The sequence below is a fragment of the Gavia stellata genome, chromosome 12 (genome assembly GCF_030936135.1).
Source record: "Gavia stellata isolate bGavSte3 chromosome 12, bGavSte3.hap2, whole genome shotgun sequence".
In the NCBI taxonomy this organism is placed as follows: domain Eukaryota; kingdom Metazoa; phylum Chordata; class Aves; order Gaviiformes; family Gaviidae; genus Gavia; species Gavia stellata.
This window is the reverse complement of record NC_082605.1, coordinates 7271485-7297850: the sequence shown is the minus strand read 5'-3', so window position 1 is coordinate 7297850 and position 26366 is coordinate 7271485. Positions and strand designations below refer to the sequence as shown.

General features: G+C 39.6%; 1 protein-coding gene across 1 annotated transcript in view; it reads left to right on the top strand.

Annotated features, from left to right (window-relative positions):
- Positions 1–610: 610 nt before the first annotated feature.
- Positions 611–26366, top strand: part of PRKCD (protein kinase C delta) — a 29797-nt gene continuing 4041 nt past the window's right edge. Inside the window, exons 1-13 of the mRNA XM_009818125.2 lie at positions 611–725; positions 4468–4667; positions 7671–7731; positions 16669–16825; positions 17506–17537; positions 18176–18261; positions 18629–18758; positions 19403–19503; positions 20675–20771; positions 22240–22370; positions 23059–23232; positions 23789–23880; positions 25086–25148. Of these exons, the coding sequence (XP_009816427.1) occupies positions 611–725; positions 4468–4667; positions 7671–7731; positions 16669–16825; positions 17506–17537; positions 18176–18261; positions 18629–18758; positions 19403–19503; positions 20675–20771; positions 22240–22370; positions 23059–23232; positions 23789–23880; positions 25086–25148 (1439 nt within the window). The remainder of the gene's footprint in view (positions 726–4467; positions 4668–7670; positions 7732–16668; positions 16826–17505; positions 17538–18175; positions 18262–18628; positions 18759–19402; positions 19504–20674; positions 20772–22239; positions 22371–23058; positions 23233–23788; positions 23881–25085; positions 25149–26366) is intronic.

Here is a 26366-nt window from a genome sequence, read left to right as displayed (position 1 = left end):
GTGTAGCAATTAAAAAAGAAAACAATGTGTACCTAAAGAGCAACAAAATAATGTGAGCTTTAGTTGATTAATTTTTCTCCTAGTTCTCCCTCCTTGCATTGTGAGAGATACTGGGAAAAGAACATGTGGAAGAGACAAAACTTTTCTTCCTCCCTTTTTTTTCCCCCAACCCACCCTTCATTCCAGGTGTGAGGAAAAAAATGTTTTAAAAACCCCCAATCAATCTGTCTATTAGTTTGTGAACTACTTATTTGATAAGAATGTTTATATACTTGTGTGTTAATGAATAGGCTCTCTGTTTAAATTTGAGCAAGGTCTAAGTCAAATGCATAACCGCTACTTACTTTTAACAGGATATGGTTAAAAGGGTGTCTTAAATTCAGTTTTTGATTGTACATGTTTCATTTTTTGTTTCGGTACATGCCAGTTTTACTTCAAGCTCATGGTCTCAAAGCCATATTCAAGACTTGCAAACTTTAGAGGATGGGTTCTATCAGCTATGACGGCTGCTGAGAAATATGTATCACTTTCTCACAAGTCTCAGACCAGGTCTTTTATTCTATGATTTTTATTTATCTCTTCCCACTTAGGTTGTGTATCATTGTGAGCAATGGCCCCCTTCTTACGGATATCTTTCAACTCATTTGAGCTGGGACCTGTGCAGAATCAAGGGGAACAACTACAGCCTTTCTGTGCTATCAAGATGAAGGAAGCATTGACTACAGGTGAGGTTACAAACGGCTTTTCTGAATATGAGTAAGTCTTAGAAAAATACTGCAATCCCTCTTAGTCTGTGAATGGTAGTGAGTCCTGCTGTTCCTGTCATGCCAAGCACTTCAACATGAGCTTTTCTTTCAGAATGGGAGAAATGACAATGACTTTTGTCTCTATGCCCACCTTAAAACAAGACTTCCTTATTAGTGCTTTCTTGTACTTTGGCCAGAGTGCTCAGCACTTGGTATGGGGAGGTCTAAGATCTCTAGTTTCTTACTTGACCACCAACACACAACTACTCACAAAATATGCGGTGAAGCAGCTGAAATGTCACTTTTGCATAGGCTAAGGCAAGTTGTGAATTTTGCATGACAAAGGTTTGCAAATGTTAAATGAAGCATTGTTCTCTCCAGTTCCGCAAGTGCCTGACTGCACTTGCAGAAGCTCTGCAGGGGAGAGAGTGGTGCAGTGGAGTGCCGAGAAAAGGGATCTCTGAACTGCAGCAGGTTTGAGAGAACCGTCCTCAACCACAGAGTAGTAAATTATCTTTATTGACTTGGAGGATAGGTATTAATGAGAAGTGTAGTTTGTTGTTGTTGTAGTAACTGAGGCATTTTGGCAGAATTATTTGCTTGGAATGACTTCCACCCAAGGTCCTTTTAGCACCTCCCTGTTCAGCAGACCCTCAGCCTTCAAAGACCACTTCTTTACAGAAACAGATCCAAAGGTTTATAATATTTTGTGACATTTAGCTAGAATACATCACTGTAGCCAAACAGGATGAGAGGGAATTGCTGTACTGGGTTAGACAGCAGCCATCTAATCCTCCATTAGGGCTCTAGGGCTTTACAAAACATCAAAGAATGCAGGAAAAGATGAATTTTCTTCTTCCTCACAACATGACTGGGTTTTTCCCCTTATCACTGAGGTAAAAAGCTGCATTTAGACTTTAAACACAAGGTGCAGTACCCCTTCCAGAAAATGTTGTCGTCAAGCAAATGTGTTGAGCTCCAAAGAAGCAGTTTCTTAGTCTGTTGGGATAACCTCTGAAGAAATGGTGTTGGAAGTGTTGCAGCTGCCTGAATGTGTGGAGAGGTGGAAGCGGTCTAAATAAATCCACTTTTTTTTCAGCTGTCTCCTTTTGAAAAGTAGAATTGTCCCAGTATTTCTCCTCTTTGCTTGCATGTGTCTTTGAAGTAATAAAAAATGGGGGAGGAGAGCGCAGTGAACCTTGGAGCAGTGACTGACTGGGGTAATCGGGAAAAGAAGCTGATGCTCCTGTTATCAGTTTCACAAGATCTGGAATAACTTTTGTTGGATTTGCATGCTGAAACATGATCAAGGAAAAGCTTATTGTATAGGAAGAAGAAAATAATTTGCCTAATGATTAGGCATTAAGCCAATTTGCAAACATGTAAAATGTTTTGAAGCCTGTAGTGTTAGCAGAGAAACAAAGGACGCCTGAATACAGTAGGGCTAAGAACAGTGTTCTTAAAGGCTGTTCTTTGCTGACACTTAAGTGTTCATTTGCAGGCAGGCAGTGTGATCCATGACAAATCTTGATTAGTATGATTTTAATTACAAAAGCAGCATGGCCAGGCTGGACGTTGTTGCCAGTAATTCAGATGACTTCTTTCACTTTTACGTAGGGTAAAAATGTATGTAGTAACTGATCAAAGCAGATATTAATTGACACATGGGAATAGGGAGAGTCCGGACTGAAATAGTTCTCTCCCCCTCTAAGAATCCTACAAAGAGTATTATCAACTATTCTGTAAACTGCTGCTGCTTCTGCAAAGCCTGAATTACTGTCAAAGGTTCTGCAAATAGGTGCAATTTCTCATATTCCCAAGGATGCCTCCTGAAGTGTGCCTTTTTTGATGAAGGGGTCTGGCTTTAGCAATCCAAAAAATAGGATAGTGTAAAAGCCTTGCTGTGCAGACAGCCTGCTTTTAATTCCCTCTCGCCTTTATTGTCCGTCCTAATAATCTCTAAACTGTGTTTTGTTTGAGTTTACCCTGTATATTTTCCCCATAATATTTCCAAATTCTTCCACAGTTAAGAATACTAAGTACGGGGCTCTAGAAGTAGGTTTGCATTGCTAAGAATTTGAGTTTTTCTTTCTGCGGAGTTCCCCAAATTCAAGGTAAAAGCTTCTAACTGGGTAGAGGAGGAATGCTCAAGTTTGTGTTGAAATGGAGGAGGTCCTCAGGTGGCTGTTTCTGAGCATTTCAGAATGCCCTTTGGCAAGCAGGCTTAGGTCTGCTTGTCAGAGTTGTAATTTGTAATGCTGTTGTTGGCAGGCGTTCCCTAACAAAGACATACAAGGACACTATTCGCTACTCTTGTTTGGATAGCTCAGCACAATTGAGTGGAGTGCATCCAGCAAAAGTTATTAATGAATTAACACAAACTTTGCATTGAGTTTCCAGGAAGATTTTTAAATAATAAGTATCTAATTCTTCCGTCATCAAAGTGAATGTAAATTCTATTGCTAATTTTAAGAGACAAACCACACTGCATCTTCTTGGGGAAGGGTCCAACTGTTTAATCTGCTTTGCTATTGTCTTGATATCATAAGAACAGATTACACACTTAAAGGAAAAAGGGATCATTCAGAGCTAGAGAGGCACTTAGAAAGCACTTTCATTGCAGCAAATGATCTTGATAAATAGCAGAAATTGTGCAGAATGTACAAAATGATATTCAGTTACCTGAGCACAAATGGGGAGTAATTGGCTCGGCAGCAAATCACAGAGAAAAACTGGGGAGGTGACATTGCGTGCCAGAGTCACAGTGAAGAGCTGGATGTGGTTGCTTAGGAGGCAGTATCATTTTGAATGTGTTGATGGGACTACTAAGAGACCCAGATCTAGAAGTATGCTAAAGCTTGTTATAGATTGTGCAATCACCTGCTGCTTTCTGTGCCTGAGGTAACGACAGGAAGAAATTATCTTAACTGGTGGCAAGAGAGACTGAAGCTGCATATTAGGAAAAAAATCCATCTAATAAAAATAGTGAAGCACTGTGAAACTCCTAAGGAAGGAGTCCGCAGAGACGGTCTTATGGGAGTCTGGGTAAACGTTACCAAAAAATTTAGATGTTTTTTGAGGTCCTTTCAGCCTTTTCCATATGCTTTAATTACACAAGATCTGCGTGTGCTAGAGAGGACAGATGAGGCCTTGTAATATCCTTTAACAAGTAGCAGTCGTGGCAGAGAGAGGGTACCATGCCGTGGAGAGTGACTCATGAACAGAAGTGAAATGTTGGGATAGCTTGGAAGTAGATTAATGAAATGTGGAGCTTTTCATTTCTGAGCCACCTGTTTCAATTTAAACTAGGTCAGTGTAAGACATATCTTAATTTATCTCATAGCAGTGGGTATTCACTATGATCAGACGACACATCGTGGAGATTGATACCGGAAAGCAGCCATGCAAATATTCCTTGTCACGTTGTGACTAACTAAACGAGCTTCTGAATTCCAGAATGGGATTTGTCCCTCCTGGTCACTCTAGCTGTATGTTAACACCTTCGCTGCCTTTGCATGTCCTGTTTGTCAGGGTGAGCTTTGTCTTCCAATTCACGAATGTTTGAACTGAATATTTAAACTTTGTCCCAACCCCCGTACAAGAAGTAGTAAGTCTGCTTTAGTTTTCAGTACAAGGATTCTCTCTTTTGTTTTATTTTGTTGAGTACTAGATCTGCATTATTTGATTTTACAGTTTCTGTCCTTTTTTTTGTGGCTTTCAGAGAGAGGAAAAACTCTAGTTCAGAAGAAACCTACCATGTATCCAGAGTGGAAATCAACATTTGATGCCCACATTTATGAAGGACGGGTGATTCAGATTGTTCTCATGAAAGCAGCAGAAGAGCCATTATCTGAAGTGACTGTAGGTGTGTCGGTCCTGGCGGAGCGGTGCAAGAAAGGCAACGGCAAAGCAGAATTCTGGGTAAGTAAGAAGATTAATTTCTTGGTTATGCTGACCTTGGTTATGTTTCTTTCAGGCTGAACGGATGCTTTATGCCTTTTAAACTATGAGTGTTCGATCCCTTTAGCATGTGTGGCAGGGCTTGTAAGACAATTATTTTAGCAGCATTTTTAAAGCAGATAATGTACAATCAAAGTTCAAGACATTGACAATAAAATGCATGGCAATAGTGTTTGAAATAATGCCATATATCACATTGAGTGCCTATTTTATAAAGCCTAGCAGTTTTTATAGCAAATAGCAGATGTTTAAATTGGATCTGATCATTGTAATTCATCCAGAGAAAAAGAAAGGTGAAGCTTATTCCAAGGTATTTCCACTTAGGATTTCTGATTTTATTTATTTATTTTTACGATAAATTTGAGTCGGCTTGATGCTGCTATAATGGGTTTCCTTTAATCCCATTTTGGTTATCCTGGCATCTTTTCTTGCCCCTGTCTCTCAAGCAATTGTTTGTACGTGAAGTCAAGGGGTGTGGCATCTTGCCAAGTGTCGTTTGCTCCTGTATCATACTGAGTACAATTCTGAGTATCAATCTCAGAAATGTAACAGGGGAGGTAAAGTTAGGGTTTAACGTAGTTTTAAATTTAGAAATACACATTTAGTCTAAATGCCAGTAGTTATTATTAGTTGTCGAACTACATAAACCCAAACAACAACTTGTAAATAATTTTTGTGAATGAATTTCAATTAGCACTGTAAACCTCAATTAAACAGAAAATTAAAAATATAAAATAATATTTATTTTTTACGTCTAGAGAGAGGGAAAAGTGACAGAGGCAGGGAGGATCAAAACCCTGAAGCCAGTTTTCTGAAATGCCAAACGTTGTTTCATTCATTTAGTTGATGTGTTGCAAAGAATTTTTAATGAATTAAGGGTTTAAGGATGTCCTCTTTATAAAATCCTATTCTCTAGCTTCTTTTTCAATGTTCAGACCCAACTGAAGTTGCTGAGATCCTGGTCCAACAAAAAGGCTTGTGAGAATGTGATGAGGCATTATTGTCCCAGAGAACTCTGTAAAATCCTGAAGCAGCTCTAATTAGAGTCCTGAATATTCAACATTTCTCCAAATGCAGGAATATCAGGATATCCTGTCATTTGGATGAGAGCTGTCTAGCTAGGTGGATAGGTGCTATCAATAGTCTTGCCCGTTATCCGGTTGTGTATAAAGCTGTACTCCAGACAGCTTTGCCCAGAAACTACATCTATTTGCTAATATAGGAACTGCCTATCTCTGTATTTGGAGTATAGTTAGTGCTAAGGAAATATTTGCTAAAAGTGAACAGGTCTCCTTAAAAATCTCACACATAGTCTTGTACTCAAAGCCTTCTGGACCGGAGTGTTGCTGAACTTGCCCAGAACATGAACCCTACAGGAGAATACCTTTTCATTGGGTGGGCTAAAGCAGGATGAGCAGGTAGCAACAGATAGTTCCTGGTTACGTCCAATCTGATGAGCATCTCGTTTCTCACACAATTGGCAATGCTGGTCCTTCCTTGGTAGGGGATGGATACATGAACTCTCTTCTGGATATACGAATGCTTTTCCTGAATGCTGGATATGAAGAGGAGGGACTATCCAGTTGTTGCTTAGCTTAGTATGGGAAGACTTTTTTTTAAAAAAAAACTCCTGTTCTCTCTCAAGTCCATTTTTGCTGTAAGTGGCAGGATTTTGCTCTGAGCATGTGCAAATCTAACTATCTCACCAAGCAGATCTCAGAAAAAACCTTTCTTAAAGGGGTACTTTATACTGTAGGGGCTTATAGTTTTTGCCAGGTCAGTAGGATCTCACTGGTTTGTATTCACGTTACATTCTGAAATCATACACTTTTTTTTCCCCACACCTTAACTTGAATTCTGAGATGAGCAATTATTCAAAAGAGTAGTTAAAACTAATAGTGATCGGTTTTAGTTTTAGTGATCAGTTTTAGCCAGCTCAGTGGTCTGAAATGTCTGCTTATTATCCGTAGAACAGGTGCCACATAGACGTCATCAGTGTTAAACTTCCTCTGTATGACCTCAGTCATGACTTGGTCAGATCATCATGCCCAGCAAGGGATGTTAGTTCACTTACCGTAGCCAATAAGGTTATTTTTGTGTATGGAGAGGCAGCACATCAGTAGTAGCTGTAACTGATGTCTTTGCCTTCTGTAAGCCTTGTTGGGCAAATGTTTTGAGTGTCAGACACTGCCTTAAAGATGAAAACTTAGTCATTATCCCAGTAGGAAAATGGGATTTGTGGGGATATGTTCACAGGTGTATTTAGTGTAGTTGTATTTTTCTTTTTTTTTCTCCTCCCAAGTTGTATTTACTGTTAAACCAGGGATACTTTGCTCTGTGCTGAAGTGAAGACCGAATCAGACTCTCATGCTTAATAGCCGCTTACGTTTTATGAAGGCAGCAGTTTAAGAATTAGCAGCTACTTTTTGAGCGCAGGAACTGACCTCAGCTATTAGCTTAAAAGACATTTGTTTTTGCTGGTCTGTAGAATTTGCCACAGGAAACCATGTGTAATGGTTTGAGGGGGAAAGTAAAAATAAATTTTGATGATACCACTGTTTTTCTGATTACAGGCAACAGTATTTGATATCTCTATGATTTGTACTCTCAATAAACATATGAAGGATTGTATAGACTTTTTCTTTTAAAACTGGGTTCCTGTGCAGATTGACTTTACTAATAGTAAGAACAGAAGCCAACAAACCTCTTCGCAGAAACAGGCAAGGGACATGCAAAAACAGCGTGAACTTTGACTGCGCTGAACTTTTGGGTAGACATCAAAGCAATGCAGCACACTAGTCAAAGCAATAGAATAAAAGGTCAGCTGCAGCAGTGAGATACGGAAAAGGGTTGTAATCCAATAGTTACTGAATAGTATACTTTCATTCCCTAGAAAGAGCTGTTCAAATTCCTGAGAGTTTCAGTCAACCACATACTTCACTGTTGGTATCTTTCTTTCCATAGCTTGACCTGCAACCTCAGGGGAAGGTGCTGATGGCTGTGCAGTATTTTTTGGAAGATGCAGGTAATGTCAACTGTTTATTTTCAGTCAGTTACATAAAAATAAAACTTGTTTTCACATTCCTTTTGTGGAACACAGGACGTGGCTCACAAAAAAAAAAAATCACCTGGTGTACTGAGTAGAATTTTCTGATTTTATTAATTTGTTTTGTAGGGCTTTTTTGTTATGTGGAGTCATGGCTGCATTTGTTAATTTCTGAATGCCTTTGTGCCCTGTATTGCTGTTGCATTTAGCCACTTTTGGGCCTTTAATATGTCTGTCCTCATGTTTTGATGTGGTAGAAAAGACGTTATCAGTTCCTTTTTAGGTATAAAGAAGTTAAATCTCTTGCTCTAGCTTATGTGGGAAACTTTTTTGTGGATTGGGGAACTGGGTCTGAGTTTCCCAGGATTCAGATGTCTTATTCACTAATCATGGAAACTGATTGTAGCAACGAGTGAATGGTTAAGTGTTAAAATGTAAATCTAGTTAATGTTCTGCTGTAGTAGTTGAAAAAGTGAACAATCTGTGTATGTCGGAAATCTACACACACTAGTTGGAGAAGAAGCTAGGAGGTAAGAGAAAATAGTTCATTACGAGAGGGGAAGCTTTAAGTACAGTAATAAAAACAAATATTTTGGCAGGGATTTGTTTATCTGTGGAATTCTTTCCTAAAGGAAATTATGTAAACCTCACAACTTGCTTAGCTAGTGGTTAAAACCTTCCCGTACTAGAAGTCACGAAACCATTATTTCTTGAGAATTGAACTGCTCTGCCATATTAGCCTATTGGTCTTACATGGTTTGATATGTGTTTGTAAATAGTAAGTGGAAAGAGTAAGCAGTAAGTTTTAAAGCATTGGTTGGTTGGTTTTTTCCCCCAGATATATACAGGGAACATAATTCTGCTCTCATAGAACAAGTTAATTGTGAAGGTACCGTACATTTTTGTACCATATGTGCAATCTGTGTAGCAGTTACTAGAAAAGCTACTAAAGATAGAGTGCGATATGCAGTGTGTGACATTTCAAAGTTGACATTTTATCTTTGCAACGGCAAAAAAAACAGCCTATACGCTCGTTATTTTGGTCTCCTTTATGAAAAGTTAAGTCTTTAAAGAAAAATTTCAAAAAAATTGTGCGACTCTGAAGAGCCTGTAAGTAAAAGTGTTTCTCTGAAGGTCAAAGCTCTCTGTTTATGCACCAGTAATATTCTGGTTTGCGTTCAAACTGTTGTGAGCCATTATATTAGAAAACCTTCGTCTTAGTCTTCATCATGGCTTTCCTGTGCAAGAAAGTTTCACGGGGCAGTGTTATTATGAAAATCTATTCAATGAGACACACAGAAATCCATTTGTCCAGGAAACTTAAAAGTTTCTCAATCAAAACTGTACAAAACCAACTTCAGTATTCTTAGTTGCTTATTTGATGAGGCTGAAGCATATTTCCTCCTCTCCACACAGACGTGAGGAACAGTAGGGATGACGTAAGTGAAAACCTTCCATAATTTGCTATTAGCTGTTAGTAAGAAGGTAATATACTTGTGTGCTCTAATTACTAAAGTAATTGTACTTAGTTATTGATCAGAATAGTTTAAAAATACATACAATGTCCTTGCAGTTCTTTTCATTGCCTTTATTAAGGATTGCAGATGGTAGTGGATGAAGCCCAGATACCAAACAGATCATTAAGTCATGCAATCATACTTTAACTGGCAAGTTAAGATTCGGGTGTTAATGCTCGTTAGACCTTCTACTTTGCAACAACTTCCAATTTACCTTCTGCTTTATAGAATATTACTCACGGATACCTTTTTGGTAACCAAACCTCAGAGGCAGTGGAAACTGCCTTTCAAGACATTTATATATCTACATTTTGTGAAGGAAAGTCACTCAATCTGATATTTGCAGTGTTCACATCAAACATCAAAACATTTTAGCATACTAATCCTCCTCAAAATTACAGACCTCCCTGACATCACTGTCCGTATATTGCTAAAAAGGCAAACATTGAATGATTTTTGGCTCATCATTGCACTGCTCTAAGTGTTTTCTCTAGTTAAACTAGCAGTTACCAGTGTTAGAGCAGTTTGTTAGTGCATTACAAGGATGTTTGTATTAACTTCCATTCTTCATGTTGCTAAACCCCTTAGTTAATAGTTGAAAGCTCAGAGACAGTTCGCATTCCTTCCTATGCACATACCATTTTGTTTTCTCTCTGACGTGACTTTCCATACAGACCTGTATGGTAGCTCTGTTTCTAAAATACTGAAAAAGGCTTGTTCTGAAACTGGTATTTCTGTTGTTCCCTAGTTTATTTGAAGTTATTGCTACCATTAGTATCTTTGAGTTATAGGTGCTACCTTTTGTTTGAAAATCTCCGAGCGCTTTGCAAGAGTGACTAATTCTTTCGTTGGCTTGTTTTGCAAGCTAAAGCTGTTGTCTTTCAACCCTTCTTTCTAAGCGGCAAACATTCTGCCGTCTTTAGAGAAAACTGCTTTTCCCTGCTTTATTGGTAGGCAGCAGTATTGAGAAGTAAGCCTGTTACTGCTCCATTATCAGAGAAAAATTTTCATGGAATAAACTGATATTAAAATTTGTTCCATGGTAGGTTACACTGAGACATTTCATTTGTATATTCTTTTTGCAGATTGGGGCCTGGGCAGTTCATTTAGGGCTACATATGAAAAGTCTTCCCAGTCTTACAGGGTTTTTTCTTTCTAGACCCTGTAAAACGGGGATTGCAGAGCCCTGGCTTAGAGCTGTCAAAGACCTTTTTTGTCTTCTGTCCTGTGATTTGAAAATAAGTTTGTGCTGGAAATCAGAAGTTTTTCTTCTGATGTGTGAAACATGAGAACAGGGTGTTCACCCCCATTTTCATTTCAGATTATTGTTTGCTTTCTGCCCCTCCTTCTCTCGCTGTAGTATTGAAACTAGGTTATAATTCTGCAAAGCAGCTTTAGTTTTAATAGGTGGGAGTTGCAATACATTTAATGCTTTGCTTGATCTTGTTTATTCAAATGTAGTTAATGACCTTATCGAGTAAGAAAACCCAGGATCACAGAGGTGGCTTGCTGTGCTGCTGGGCGTCTTGTGCGGTGTTAGCAGCTTTGGAGGCTTTGGAAGTATGTTTGTGTCTTGGTTTTGAATTCTGAATTGCTGTTTCGCTGGCTTCAGCTTCCTGGAGAAAGGGTTAGTGAATTCTTTCCTTAAAATGCTATTAGATGTTTTGGAAGGTGAGTAATTTGCATGTGAACTTTTGATATCTCAAGTATCTGACTTCTGGGAGAGGAACGTGACCCAGAGAGCTGCATGTACTTTGAATGTTTTTCTCTCTGTGTGTTGAGATGAGCGTTGGGGGAGCAGGAGATTTTTTTTTTTTCCCCGAGGCATCTGTGAAAAATAATAGGGTGAATAACAGATTTGCTATCACAGTCTGCATATGGTATGGGTCTAAATTAAGATTTGAAGCAAGTTTCTCTATGGATGCCGTGTATTGGGGAAAGATTGTCACATTATTGGTAAATAATAATGATGAGGGCTGAAGAGCCTGAACTGGGCCTTATAATTGTAAATGGGGATGGTGGTATGATTTAATCATTTAACTGAGAAAATGCTATTTCTAGAAATTTGGCAGATGTGATAGTTATTCAGTGGCACCTAGCATCTGCTTTAATCTGCATCTGGAAGTGTGATTGCGTGAATTTAATGAAAAAATTTTCCGGCTTAATTTTCTTTAAGAAAATCAAACATTTGCAGATGTAGTAATTTCATAAACACAAAGTTGGCAGTGGATTTGGTTGGTAAGGTAGCTAACGTGTTGTGTAGAGCAGAGAAAATTTGATATAGTTTATATGTTCACAAAAAATTTGACTTAGATGCTCTATTTTTAACTGTTGGGTTTACTGTGCCTTTGTAATTTAAAAAAGAAAAAAGAGAAAACCTGTTTTCCAGTTTATTCCCTGTTTTACCACAGTGAATGAGATACCAGCTATCTGTGCAGAACTGTTAACCAAAACACTTCCTGAAATTAAAGCACTCTGTACAGCTGAGCACAGTGTGTGTTAGCACAGCAGCTCTGCAGATGGTGTGAGCGCTACAAAGACTGTAGTGTGGACACGGGATTTTTTTTCTCCTGGATTGAAAGGCAGGGCTTGTTAAAACTCTGGTGTCTTGTTTTAGCACTTTTCTAAAAGACCATTGACTTCATTAATGCCTATGAAAGACTAGTTCAGTAGAGACATGCTAAAAGAGGCTGCAGAGCCGTCCCACCTCAATGCTCTGCTAAGGGTCAGTCGAAGCAGTGGTAGGTGCTGGCTTGGTGACCGAGGCAGGACTTCATTCATTTATTTAGCGGAGCAGGCAAGAAGTCCATGTCCCACGGGTGTCCCAGGCTCTGCGCAGATCAGAGCATAACATTGTCATTTTTCTTACAGTAGAAATGCGTACGCTATTACATGTAGTATGCATACCTTTTCATAAAGGTGCTACTAAGAGTTTCTAACACTGGTTTTGACCACTCGTGCTAAAGCTTGTAGTGTAACTGCTTGGGGCCGAGAGAGGTAATTTGAGATTATGTGTGTAAGATATGCTTTGAGAGCAAATAGTATTGGCTTGTACAACAGCAAATTATTGGTATTGCTCCGTCAGTGTCAGCAGTGTCATATCCACAAGTGGTGAGAATGGAGGAGGTGGTTTTAAAAAAAAAAAAAGCAAAATACATAGCAAAATCAATACTCTCCCTGTAAATGAAACGTTGTGATGATCACAAAAACCAAAATGATTTAACGTGGCAAGCTCATGTCACAGAAATGTAGACTTTTGGGAAACTTGTATTTCTATAAATGGTTTGGTGGGGGTTTTCTTGTACAGATTATCTGTAAAGCAATCCTCTCCAGGACCAAGTTAAACAGCCGTTTTCCTCTGAGACAGTTCGTACCAGGAAAGTCTCCTTTGTGAGGAATAAGCTTTCCTTTTTAATGATTGCTCTGTGAGATTAATATTTTTCTTGACCTGAAGGCACACTTAACTTTCAAACAAAGCCCAGTGCAAGGCAGTAGAACAGCAGAAGGGGACACTGAACAGAAATGTTAGTAGGTTTTGTAATTTATTATAAAGTTTCGGGTAAATCTCAACTTGAGCCTCCAGTTAACTCGGAAAATGTTTTGCTTGTCCCTATTTTGAAGTGAAGTCCTGGTTCTCAGTTTCTGCCAGTAGCACTGTTACTGTTCCTCTGTTCACAAACAGAACCGTGAAATGAGCAAGTTTAAAATGAACTCTGAAGATAGAAAATATTTTTTCTGTTCTTTCTTTTAAAAAATCTAGTAGGGTTATCCTGGAGGGGTTGTTTTCTTTTGTCCTTGAATTTTTGAGGTTCAATTGAAACAATTTGACATCTCACCTTGAGGTTTATTACAGTTCAGCAGAGTCCGAGCTATATTGTTTCAGCAAATGCTTTCCAGACTGTGGGTTGCGTGTTATGTTGGTGGCCGTAGGGACTGTGAAATGCTCAGAAGGACTGGCACTGCACTGCAATTAAATAGTGTATACAATGGTATGTTTACAGCACTTCTGGAGAGCTACACTGTCAATTCACAGGCATGCTTAATGGTTCCCTAAGGAATATACAGCATGGAGTTCTGGGTGCTTTTGTCAGATCAGCTGCACGTTTTGAGAAGGGACCTTGAAATGCATGAACAATGTGTCAGTGATAAATATTAACCGCTGCTCTCCATAGAGGAAATAGATTATGTTTAATGGTGTGTGCTGGGTCCAAAATGATTAATTTCAGCTCCAGGCCACAGAGGTCACCTGGATTCTAGTTGCTGATTCAGCGGTTTTGTACATTACTGTTTCTGACTGTGTGCTGGCCCAGGACAAGCATTTCATCTGTGGAAATCCTGGCGTGCTTGGAGGGGGAAGCAAAGGTTTTCTCTTTGTGCGTCTCCCCCCGCCCCCCCCCAGTCTCCACCGTGCATCCATACAGTTGTTGGGGAATTGACTTCCTTGCAATTGTTAATTCTCGCTGCATCTTTGAAATAAAACCCCTGTTCCCCAGTTGTGTCCGTGATTGGCTGAACTTCTTAAAACTTCTGGAGCAATACACATTAAAGGTAATTTACACATTAAAGATAACTTGTTAAACATACCCATAGTAAATTGAAATGAAGTACACAATCATTTCAGAGCCATCTCAGCTTAAGGAGCACTTGACTTAGAGCTGCTGTCCAAACCTCTCAGCTTCTTCTGAAGCATACAAAAATGTTTTCAGCTATACTTTGATATATTGGTTGGTTTAGGCAAAGGTATTTAATAAGGCAGCTGGTTGTGAAGACTGTGTGCTCTCACATGCAGATTTTGAAGTCTTGCTGTGCTCAAGGATTCTTCAGGGTTAAAGTATGTTTCAGGAAAGTGGGGGGGGTTCTCTTTTTTTTTTCTTTCTTTGTACAAACTAAGTGATTAGTTTATTATTTACCCTCTCAAAAAATAGATGCTAGTCTCACCTATTTCTATTGATACCAGTGTTCAGACAGGGAGGAAACACCACAGTTTCCCATGTCCTGATCAAGTTTGTCAGAGACTTTTGCACACAGTATCAGCAATACTAAATTGCTACAAGTATTTCAGCACGAGGAGAAGGTGTGTCCTGTTCACCTGGTGAATCCTAAACACTTGGTTTGCTTGTGTTACAGACTTCGGGGAGGCTTTTGTCCCTTAATCTGCTCCATCACAGGTTATCTCCTCAGAATACGTGCTATAAAGCAGCACGCCTTTCTCTGCTTTGTTGCTGTTCCTGATTAAATCACCCTTATGAAGACATCCTTTTCATGCAGCAAACAATATGAAGTGAAGTATTACTGACTCTCAACAACGTTGTTTTCCTTGCACACACATTTCAGCGTGTGGTTTCCCTGGAGCGTTTGAGGAACAGTGGGTGAGGTCTGTGTATTTGCTCAGCGGGATTAAACAAAGAGATAGTACTGTTTGGAGACTTGGACAAGCTGAAGTGCAGGAGCTGATGGAAGTTTTTGTTGGGTGAACTCAGTAGCCTGTTTGAACAGCAGAAATTAATCCTGTTCCTGGAGGGGAAGAGGTAACTCAGTGGCATACATAGTGCCAGGGAGTCACAGTGCATGTTGTGAGCTCTTTTCAGGGCAAGGCAGGATGGGTTTTTCTCTGAACCAGATGGCCAGTTTCTCAGAAAAGTGCATTAATACGTAGTGGCAAAGCCCATGGACCTTTTTCAATCTTTCTTTTCACTAATATGCTTAATCTTTCCTTAATCTCTGAGCTGACATTGTCCTTTCTTTTCTAAGACAGTACATGCTGCTGCAGTCTGGCTGCTGTTGGCTGTGACTGATAAATTAGTTCAGGACACTCAAAATGGTATCGAATGATAGATCGTATTCCAGGTTCAGCAGTTTGTTGGAATAGCAGTGGTGGCAACGAGCTAATAAAATGACAAAAACTAAGTACAGCCAGCAACAAGAAGAGGGCTCCTGGGTAACTTTGTGGTGTGCTCAGGCATTGCAGTTATTGTGACTTGGCAAAGGAAACAAATCTGTTCCTGTCGGTATAAAAAGCAAAGCTCCCGCTTATATTGATAAAAGGCAGCAATGTAATGGAGCAAATAAAAACCAGTTGTATTGACAATGGAAAAATGCTCTTATGGCTTTTTCCGTGCTCTATTGTTGTGGAAACTCCCACCCTGCAAATGGCAATCTCCTCTTACCCTAGACTTTGCAGCACTTTCAACCTGTGAACCATGTCTGTGTTTCTTCCAGACCGGTACCCACGGTACCCACAAGCTGCTGGCCAGAGCTAATGCGGTTAGCAGTTGATCCGCTCCCTGTTGCCGATTCAAGCCTTTATCTTTCCATGCTGGATGGGATTGTCCCTCAACAGCTCCTCTCTATTGACCAGAAACGTGTCCTAGGGTTAAATTACAAGTTACCCAATCTCTCTTGATACACCTTTGTGGGGTTACCTCTGTTACAAACTCCTATTATTTTCAAAAGGTGTAAGTAAGACTATATAGTCTGAGTTGTGGCTGAAAAATTGAGACACAAAATACTCTTTTGTAAGAGAAACTCGGAAGCTTCCTTGGAAATGGGTGGAAATAACTATAACTTGTAATGAAGGACCTGTATGAGTCAGTTGGACTCAGAGCCTGAGAATTTTTATGTTGTTTTATTTCTTGGTTAATACTATATGTAATTTCTATGTAATATAGTATTAGATGCTACAGTATATACTATAGTATGTACTATTACTACTATAGTATTATATAGTACTACATCTAACCCCACTGGGGCTAGGAGGGGAGAAGAATGAGACTGAGACATGTTGACAGATACAGCATGAGATAGGATAATGGAAATGTCTAACTGAAAATCTCATTTGTCCTCACGGCTTAATGATCCCGGAGGCTGGAAGAAACACGTTTTACAGTAGTATGGTCCGGTGGTGACGCAGGAGGTCCTGCAGCACTTCACCTGCATTTCTGCTGTAGTCCGGGTTCAGGAGGGCATGCGGAGCAGCAGCATGAATAGGCTTCTGCTGAAGGAGAAGACCTCATGCTTCCAGTAAAACATTTATTTCTCTTGCACATAAATCACATAACGTACAGGAGCTTATATTTTTTCAAGAAACAACTGTGGTTGTCACTTCTGTAGCAAGACTGTACTCCATTCCTGCTTCTTCCTCTCGGCTCGTTTGCTCAAGGCTGCTTCTGAATGAGCAGGAGAGGGAAGTGCTTGCAAACAAGGATGCGGAGACACCTTAGGAAGCAGTGTGGGCTTGTGTTCCACCCTTGTCGGAATAGAAAGTCTGCAGAATGCGGGTGTAAAATAAAGAGAAACACAAGTCTGAAACAGAAAAACAAACTGAACTTTTTGGAGAAGCAAATATTAATAGTTGTAATATCTTAAAATATTAAAAGTGTGTCATCTTGTCTCCCCTTAGACTGCAAACAGCCAATGCGGGAAGAGGAGGGGACGGTAACTATGAACAGGAGAGGAGCTATCAAGCAAGCCAAAATCCACTACATCAAAAATCATGAATTTATTGCTACCTTCTTTGGACAACCTACCTTTTGCTCTGTCTGCAAAGACTTTGTATGGTAAGAAGGAAACACTAAGGTTCCCCCACCCCCAAGGGCCAAATAACTGCAAAATTCGCTTCAGGTATATTGAGACAAAACATGACATGTAAATTCGTATGTGTTGGGAAATGGAATTATATATTTACTAAGAGAATTGTTATACCTAAGAACTATAGAGGTCTCCTTCACATTGGAAAGTAGAACTTGAACATTTTTGCCACTGAAATAATTGGCAAAAATTCCATCAGCATCAAGTGAGATCTGGCCTGTGATCAACAGCAGGCTCTTTCACAAGAGAGTGCGATGGGTGGATCTGAGAAAATAACGCTCAGACTTTGAGATGCGAAGTGGCTGACTGCAAAGACCCATAGAGAGCAGGAAGCAGCATCCCCTCCATAGTAAGGCTGTTTTTGTAGTAAGTCAGACTGGGAGGCCTTCCCATGTGATTGAAACTTTGTCTTTTCTGCGTTTCCCTCCTAATTTGCTGGTCTATCAAAACACACTACCTTACCTTCTACACCTTGCTTTCCTAAGACAGAGGATTCTGAATAGCAAAATTTAGACCAGTTTATTAATTGGAACAAATATTTCCATAGATGAAGGACTGATTGGTTGACATGGTAAAAATAAAAAACCCCTACCTTTTATTCCAGCAAACGTATGGTTTTTATTTCCTTCTTTATCATTTGTTTTTTCAGGGGGCTCAACAAGCAGGGATACAAATGTAGGCGTAAGTTGATTTTACCTTTTTCTTGTACTATTTTCCACATGAATCTGTAGATCTAATAGTTACTGTTGAAAAATCTTCTGTAAATATGCATGGCACAGTGCATCATCGCCATGGGTAGTAGTAGATGTTAAACAGCAGTTTTGCACAATAACCTAAGGCTAATTATTCCCACCTGAGTTTTTAGTAATAAGATTTAGACTTAGCTATTCTTCTCGTAAGTGTGTAACGCTGGTGAAAAGTTGCACACATTTATGACAGCAGTTTCTGTGAAACCTTTTGTAAAATAAATTACAACTATTGAGGGGTTGAATTGAAAAGCACTTTTGACTTAGCATAGATCTCTGTGCATTACTCCAAAGAGTAGGGGAGATATCAAAGGCTAAAACTCAAAAGTGTAATACTGTCCTTCTGTTATCAAGTGCTGGTGGCATTGCCTATGGAGGCAAATTTAGTTTAGAAATAGAGGCTACAATAAAAGAAAGTGGGGGGAATCAGCTTAAAAAAGATCATCATCTTAATAGAAAAGGAAGGTATGCTGAAAATGATTGTTTTTCACATTATGCTATGAAATGCGAACACCTCATCCCATGTATTTATTATCTGAAGGAATCCTTTTTTTTCTTGCGCATGTCTTGAAGAATGCAATGCTGCTATTCATAAGAAATGTATTGATAAAATCATTGGGAGGTGTACTGGTACTGCAGCCAACAGCAGGGACACAATGGTAAGAGCTGGAACAATATAGTTAGAGTGTAATTATGTAATTAAACACTCCTGGATTAACAAAACCTTGTATAGAAACGGCCAAGTCCATTTGGGAGGTGCTTGGCTGTACAACCCAAGGTACTGTCTTCTCTTGAAGATTGTATGTAACGTGTAGTGGATGAAACTTTAAAGCCAGAAAAGTAGTTACAAGCCCTGCAAGGGGGTGGGTAGTATTTGGTGGGCAGATACTTTCCCTGCTAGATGAGGGATGTTAAGACTGGGGCATTCAGGATAAAATTGTTCTAGCTTTGCAATATCCAAGCTGTTTTCTGTAAGAAGCTGGTCCTGTTTTGGGTAAAGCGCCTCACCCCTCTCCCTGTCCTCAGTTTCAAAAGGAACGTTTCAACATTGACATGCCTCATCGCTTCAAGGTTTACAACTACATGAGCCCTACCTTCTGTGACCACTGCGGCAGCCTGCTCTGGGGGCTGGTCAAACAAGGACTCAAATGTGAAGGTAGGGAGGAGGAGGGAGGGCAGCTGGGACCTCTCTGTGCTTTTCCAGTGTAGTCTCTTCCCCTCCGCCCCCCCACGAGAGATTAGCTATTGCTACACGCTGTGCATTTGTATACGTGCGTTACATGGAATGGGATTCATCTCATCCATGTGTGGTTGGAAAAGCTTTCCTACTAGAGAGGGACAAATGAGCACTTGGATGATGTGACAGCTCAGACAAGGTGAGCTTCTAATGGAGTCAGAAAACATGCTGCGGGGGTGTGATCTTGAGTATAATCAAAATTACTACTTTCAGACTAATGAAATTTGGTGCGTCTGACTCAAGGTAGCGCCTGAAAGTACACTGAAAGTGTTTACTGTAAATACCATTTTTACAATTCTCCCACAAAAAGGCAAGAAGATCTATATTGTAACAGCTTTTGAGACTGAAGTAATGATGATTGGAGTTGTTTTTCCTTTTGAACAATTTTTTTAGCCCTCATTGAGTTAAAGATTAAAACTGCAGTCTTATTAATAATGATAGCTCCATGCCCAATCTGGTCTTATAGCAAGGTTTCTGAACTCCACAGAGAAACAGCCCTTTTTGTTGTAATGTCGGACAGTATTTTCCTGATGCACGTCTAACCATCCTTACATTTCTTTTAGAATGTGGGATGAATGTGCATCATAAATGCCAGAAGAAGGTGGCAAACTTATGTGGAATAAACCAGAAGTTGCTAGCCGAAGCTTTAAATCAAGTTAGCCAGGTATGCTTTAGTGCCATTTGTCAGGTAATTAGTTGTTCTCAGAGCATTTTTGGGGTTTTACTTCATTTTTTCCATATCACTTTTATGGGGAACTGAGTTTGGAACAGAGGAAATGCAAACAGCTTTCTCTTTAATTTGACCTGTAAAGAAAGAGACTAACAAAGATGTTAATAGCCTAAAGTCAAAATTAGGGGGAAAAAAATCCCACCTAACAAAGAATTTTTAAAAAGGTCTGTGGTGTCCCGAAATCCAACTTTGTTCTATGGTGCCAAGGTTATTCTCTCCCCTTCTGTTTAATTGTTTAAACAGTGGTATCATAATGCTGAAGTCTGTTTTTCCATGCTTCAACTTCAGAATTCCACTTTGAATGCTAAAATTAAATAAATAAGGAGAAGTATGCCAGATATCCTCAATTTTTATTAATCTGCTATATACACAGAACACTCCTCTGGAAATAACACTGGCCCCATAGTTTACATTGTTCATCTCCTGCTGCAGCATTGCTGTCTCTTATAGTCGACTTCTGACTTTCAAATAAAGATTCAGATGCAAGCTCTGAAATAAAACGGGAAAATATATCACAAAAGCCAACAGTATTTCCTCTGAGCTGAGTGTTCCTAAGCTTTCACAGGATATTTACTTTGAAAACAGTGAGAGCTGTTGTGCCAGCTCTTTCACAACACAGAAAAGCTTGATCTTTTCATTACTAAAATTTGATCTTTTGGATCTTCCATATATAAAATTTGTTTCCATGTGCTAAAGATGATGTCACACACAGATAGGATTTCAGCATGTCCTGTATGACAGTGATTCCCATCTCTTGTTTCAGATGAACATATATCCAAGGGGACATTTTTCCCACAGTTTAAATTCTTCCCACTGTGGATTCAAACCATTATACCTGTAAGAATTTTGCAACGAACAACATAGACATAGACAGTTTAGGAACTTCAATGACTTACTTTCTTGCAGTGAAGGAAGTAAAGCAATTGGCTGATCTGAAGCTGTAAAGAATGTGGCTAAATAGTCTACGAACCAGACTTTTTGAGAAAAGATGGGTACTAGCAGTTAGAAGTTCATACTGCCATTAAGTTACATTTAACAGCTACTGTTGTAGGTATTTCTAAAGTAATAGTGCAAATATAATTTCAAATATTCTGCTCCTCCTCAGAAATCTACACGAAGGTCCGAATCTGGGTCTGTAGAAAGTGTTGGTATTTATCAAGATTTTGATAAGAAACCTAGAGGTCCCGGAGGAGACACAACAGGTGAGAAAAGCTACAGTGTTTTAATTTAGCCATTTACCTACCAGACTACACAAACTAACAATTTAAGTAATTATTCATTTTTGCCTTATGTTAGACTTTTTTTTTTTAATAAGCACTGTTAAAAAAACCCCAAGCATATATTTCTTTTTGCTTTCTCCCGGCAGCACAAAATCCTTAGATAACTTTTGACAAAGGCCTGTAGTTCTTAGTCCATGAGCATACCCACCTTCTTGCAAAATGCTTGCTTTACTCACTGCAGCGCAGTTCCCCATGATGGAACTGGAAGATGCCTCGCTAACAAGACACGCACGTACAACACGCTTCCCTCCCTCCTGTAACTGAAGTGTCATGCACATTGTTAATTATCTTCGTTTGTTCACAAACCATTAGAAACCAATGAGAAGTGGTATCTATTTTAGGATGTAAGTAGCCAAAATACTAATTGAGATTGAATGGCTGAAATAAATAGTTTAAGTAGTACCTGGAGTCCTATCTCTACAGGTTTGGAGCAAGGTTTTGTATTTTTTTTTACTATTGCTAAAGAGTTCTAGCGTTGTATAAGCCTTATTTTCATAACTGCTAACCTATGATAATTCATGCAAAAATATATGCAAGGGTAGAAGTAACTTTTTACCAAATTGAAATCACCAGGCTCAGTAAGAGATAATGGGTGGTTTTGGAGTGGTACAGGATTTTATATATTCATCCATACATTGAGCTAATTCTGTTGAAATGCCCAGTAAGAAAATTATTTTGATATTTACTTATCATCATACTTGTTCTGGTTTGCCAGAACAGAGAAAAAAAAACAAACTCTTGCAAAAGTGGTTTGGTTTAATACTAAAAGTCAGGGTGCAGCCACTGTGATTCCTCCCTGGGTTATCACAGATGCTGGGCAGCTTATGGGGTATCATCTCATCATCAGTGTCTTGTTATGACCCAGCAGATCTATGCAGCAGAGGTCAAAAAAATTACAGTTATTAATTTTAGGATATATAATCAGGATTAACCTGTATGATCATGCTTCTTAGCCAGCACTGGGCATAAATCAGACCTTTCTATGGCCCCTCTACTTTGGCTGAGGGACTCGCCTGTTCTGTTAACAGAAGAAAAATAATTTGTTTATAAGCAGTCCTTGTGAAGTATGTTTTTCTCCAAATTCTGCTCTGTATCTTAGTCATAGGGGAAAGTTAAGGCCTCTGATTTTTATAATGCTTGTCTAAGTATTGCTTAAACCCAGCATTAGAAACAATTACAGATTCAATTCAAATCCAACACTACCAAGTATGCTTGTATAATTTAAACTTTGTTATAAACTACAGGAGTTGACCCTTATGTTTAGATTCACCAGTATTCCAGCAGCAGATGCTTTGAAAGAGCATGTCAGTACTTAATTCTTAGCAGCAGATCTGAGCCATGCAGTATTTCTGCATATATTGAACTTTAAACTCCGCGTTTCAATTAGCAGATAACAGCGAGTACGATAAACTCTGGGAGGGAAGCACAGCCAAGACAGCATCACGAATTGCAAGCAGGAGAAAATTCAACATAGACAGCTTTGTCTTCCATAAAGTACTAGGCAAAGGAAGTTTTGGAAAGGTATGTAACCAACTTACAGAGCTCAAAGTGACTGCCTTGCTTCACCTCTGCAATGTGATGGGCTATTCCCATTAACCAGAAAGGTCTTACTGTTGCAGCTGCTTGGGTAGATAATCTTTTAACAGAATCGAATATAGCCATCTTTGTCAAAGACACTAGAAATTCATTCCATGAATCTTGTCTAAACTCAAAAGGGATTCCTAACGCACAACGTTTTTTTTTTTCAGTTATTTAGTATCAAGGCAGAGGAATTGCCCTTTTTGCACCACAGTGCAAAAGGATGTTTTATGTTCATGCACTCTGTATAGAAGCAGTCTGCTAATGCTCCAGTGCAGTAGCTGGGGGGAAGAGATGTGGGAGAGCAGCATGACCACCACAGATTCTGTCCACTGTCGTCTATGAAACTACAGCTCTAACAAAGGAACAGGCTTTACATCTCTTCTGTTTATACACTCAAAAGACAGAAGAACTGCCCTGGAAGCTGCTGTGCCTGTGTTACGTGGTCCCTGAGCCCCATCTCCCCATCTCTATGCCCAGGCAAATTCACCTTCCCCAATCTCACTCATCTTTCCTGCTTAAATGCTTTTTAATTGTCATGGCACCTGCTATAAAACACCTTTGACTTTCCCTTACTGATACCATCAGTCTTTCCTACATGTGCTGTAATCTCGTTTTTTGTTTTTTGTAGGTTCTGCTTGCTGAGCTGAAAGGGAAGAATGAATTCTTTGCTATCAAAGCTCTGAAAAAAGATGTGGTGCTAATTGATGATGATGTGGAATGTACCATGGTGGAAAAGCGGGTCCTCGCGCTTGCATGGGAAAACCCATTTCTCACACATCTTTACTGCACGTTTCAGACAAAGGTAAGAAAAAGCCCAATGGCCACAGCACCACAACAGATTTAGCCTTTTAATGGACGCTGCTACCAGCAGTCAAGTGAAAGTAACTTGGTGATGCAAGAATTAAATTTCCTTTTCTTGTGCTCTGTGCAGTAGTTCACAGGCGTTGTGGAAAGTAAACATGAGTATGACCCCCACATAAATTGATGAGAACAAAATGAGATCAGAAAAACATCTATGCAATCCGGAATAAGAGGCAGTTTGATTTAAATCCTTGATCTTAGCTTTCTCCTCAGTGAGGGGGGAAAAAAAGATGACTGTCACAGATAGAAGTCAGTAAGTCTATCTAAATGTGTATTTGTTATTAAGTCTAGAAATCCACAGCTGTTTAGCTTTACAATACAAGACCAGGCTACTCAAATCTGTAGGGGCCACATACACCTTTAGGGGTGCATGAAATAGAGAAATACTTCAGGAGAGGAGGAAAGTGGTTGCTTGGTCCTCAGTAGCCACATCGCTATTTCATTTGCGGTTGCAATAGCACCAGTAATTTTTCCATTTTCTGGTTATTTGCAAACAGGATCATCTGTTCTTCGTTATGGAGTTCCTGAACGGGGGAGACCTGATGTTCCACATACAAGACAAGGGGCGTTTTGATCTCTACAGAGCAACGTAAGTCCGCAACCCTTCAGTCCCTATCTCCATGAACGATTTTAGTCTCTGTGGTTTTACTGCTTCTAGTTCTGCACCACTTGCCTGCAGTCTTTCACTCAAGTTTCGGTGGCAGATGATTGAAAATATTTCTAGACACTGGTTTGATACGATGAAGCAGCTCACTTAATGAAGTGTGGAGTTAGGTTTTTTTAAATTTCGTAGCAGTGTGATGGTTTACTTTAAGGGATGCTGGTACCTACGGGTAATAGGTAAACCGCAATATGAGCCTGAAAAGCAAAAGGTACAGCTTCAGTGTCCTTTAGGACAGTATTTTGATGGAAAAATTGGAAAACAGTGGGGGGGGGGGGGGGGGTGGGGAACAACAACTTGTAATATTTCCTATTATTGCTAAGCTGACATGACAGTACCCTTATGGGTCAGGGCAAGCTCTATTCCCACTCTCCCCAGCAGAAATCTGGACTAAGCCCCTCCAGCTTACCTCTGTTTCAGCAAGCGTTGGTGTTTCTGGCAGCCTCTCCTGGCACCCTCTGTACCTATTTCTGAAGTTCTTGGGTCAATGTTCATTCTGCTATACAGAAGTGGAAATAGTTTTTTGTTTAATTTAAAAAAAAAAAAACAGCAAAACAAACAAAACTTGTAACACATTTCTGGAGGGAGAGAAAAGCATTCTTTTAGCATTTTCCTTCATATCCTCTGGGTTATCACCTCCTTTTTGAGGACAATGCCCCTGAAGCAATGCTACTTTTCAGTCTGTCTGCTGCAACTGGGCAAGTGCAGGAGGAGATCGGTGAGGTCCATTCCTAACTTAGCCATTAATGCCCAGTCCCTCCTAAAGCAACCCTGTCAGTATTGAGCTCCCAGTAGCTGCCTTTCTAAGGCACCTGCCTGTCTCTCTGTCAATACATACAAAGACTATAAAAGAGTAGAAAAGGGACAATGTTCCCTAATGGAAGTGGAATGAAGCATTAAGGCAAGCTGCTGTCCCCTCTACTGTTTGGCATTAGATAACACAGATGTGCGGTGAAGGGATTAACTTGCAGATTACAGCATCCAGCTGTATAAATACAGGTGTATTCGTATTTAAAGGAGCGTACAGTACTTCTCAGTCCATGAAGACACGGTTACAGCAGCTCTTTTGGCCAGCTGCATTGACTATGTTTTAACTGAGCAAGACAGATTAAAAGATGTTTTGGTCTTTTCAGGTTTTATGGAGCTGAAATCTTATGTGGGCTACAGTTTCTTCACAGCAAAGGCATTATTTATAGGTGAGTACCAGCTAGCTCCAGTGTGGGACCTGTGAATTGTCTTAGCACTTCATGCATCTTTGAATTACTGATTGATGTAACAAGTAAAAGCTGTCTGTCAGAGATCTGATGTTATTCCAAGGACATTAACATGCCTGAGATGAATCTAGATCTGTGTGTCTTTTCCTTGGCAACCAGAATGATGGAATGTTATTTATGTTACACAAAAGCAGGTTTGTTTCAGTTATTTTTAAAGGCTGCCTTCAGATCATTAGTCTATTTAGTTTGGAGGCAAGGGAGAGGGTCCTTGAGACTATCAATTCCTACCGGCCTTGTGAAAACCACTGAGGTGAAAGTTGTCTGCTTTTGCCTTCTGTTGAAACCACAATTCTTGATGCTTCTGCCTCAACAGGTTGAAACATCAGGGGCCAGATCCTGCTTCTTACTGTAAATACACAAGCTACAAGAGATCAGAAGTTTATTTTAATGTAGTTTTTCTCTCAATTTCCTTTCTCCAGCATTTTCACCTCACCCCCAGCTTCAGAGCACCATTTGGTGACTACTTGCTTGGGTAGCTCTTACCTTTGTAACAAACAGGTACAAAGAAAAATGGCTGCGTGCTTGAAAGCGAGTTCCATGAGGCCTTAGGTGAAACATCTGTATTGTCCGTCTCCCTTTATAGAAACAGGAAGCATCTGTTGGAGCATCCATCCTTTAAAGCCATTTTCTGAAGTTAGAGACTAGTAAAAAAAGTGTTTGTAATGAGGATGAACATTACAGGAATCCTCCTTGGTGAAGAAGGATTCTTATAAGCCTGTCTGCCTCTCGGAGAAGACAGCCACAACCCAGGAAGGTACTTAATGTACCCAGCTATATTCCCACTGCCTCCTGCAGGTTTTTATACAGGAAAGGATCAACCTTCAGGATATGTTGTCATCAGCATGAAATCCATCCATCCCAGATTTTCTAGAGCATTTTTAGGCTTGCTGTTAAATTTCCCTACATTAAATTAGAATGTTCCTGGAGAGACATTTCATAGTATGAAATATCTTCAGAGGAACGGTACCATTTTCCAACAAGACACCAGCAAAACCAAAGGTACTTTTTTTTTTTCCCCCTGTCCTATACAGGATGTTTACTAGTATAATCACAGAACCAGACTGGAGCAGTTCTAGGTAGGCATGTAAGTGCACCTCCATACAAAAGATTTTAGAACTTGCTGTAGCTAGGTAAGTAACT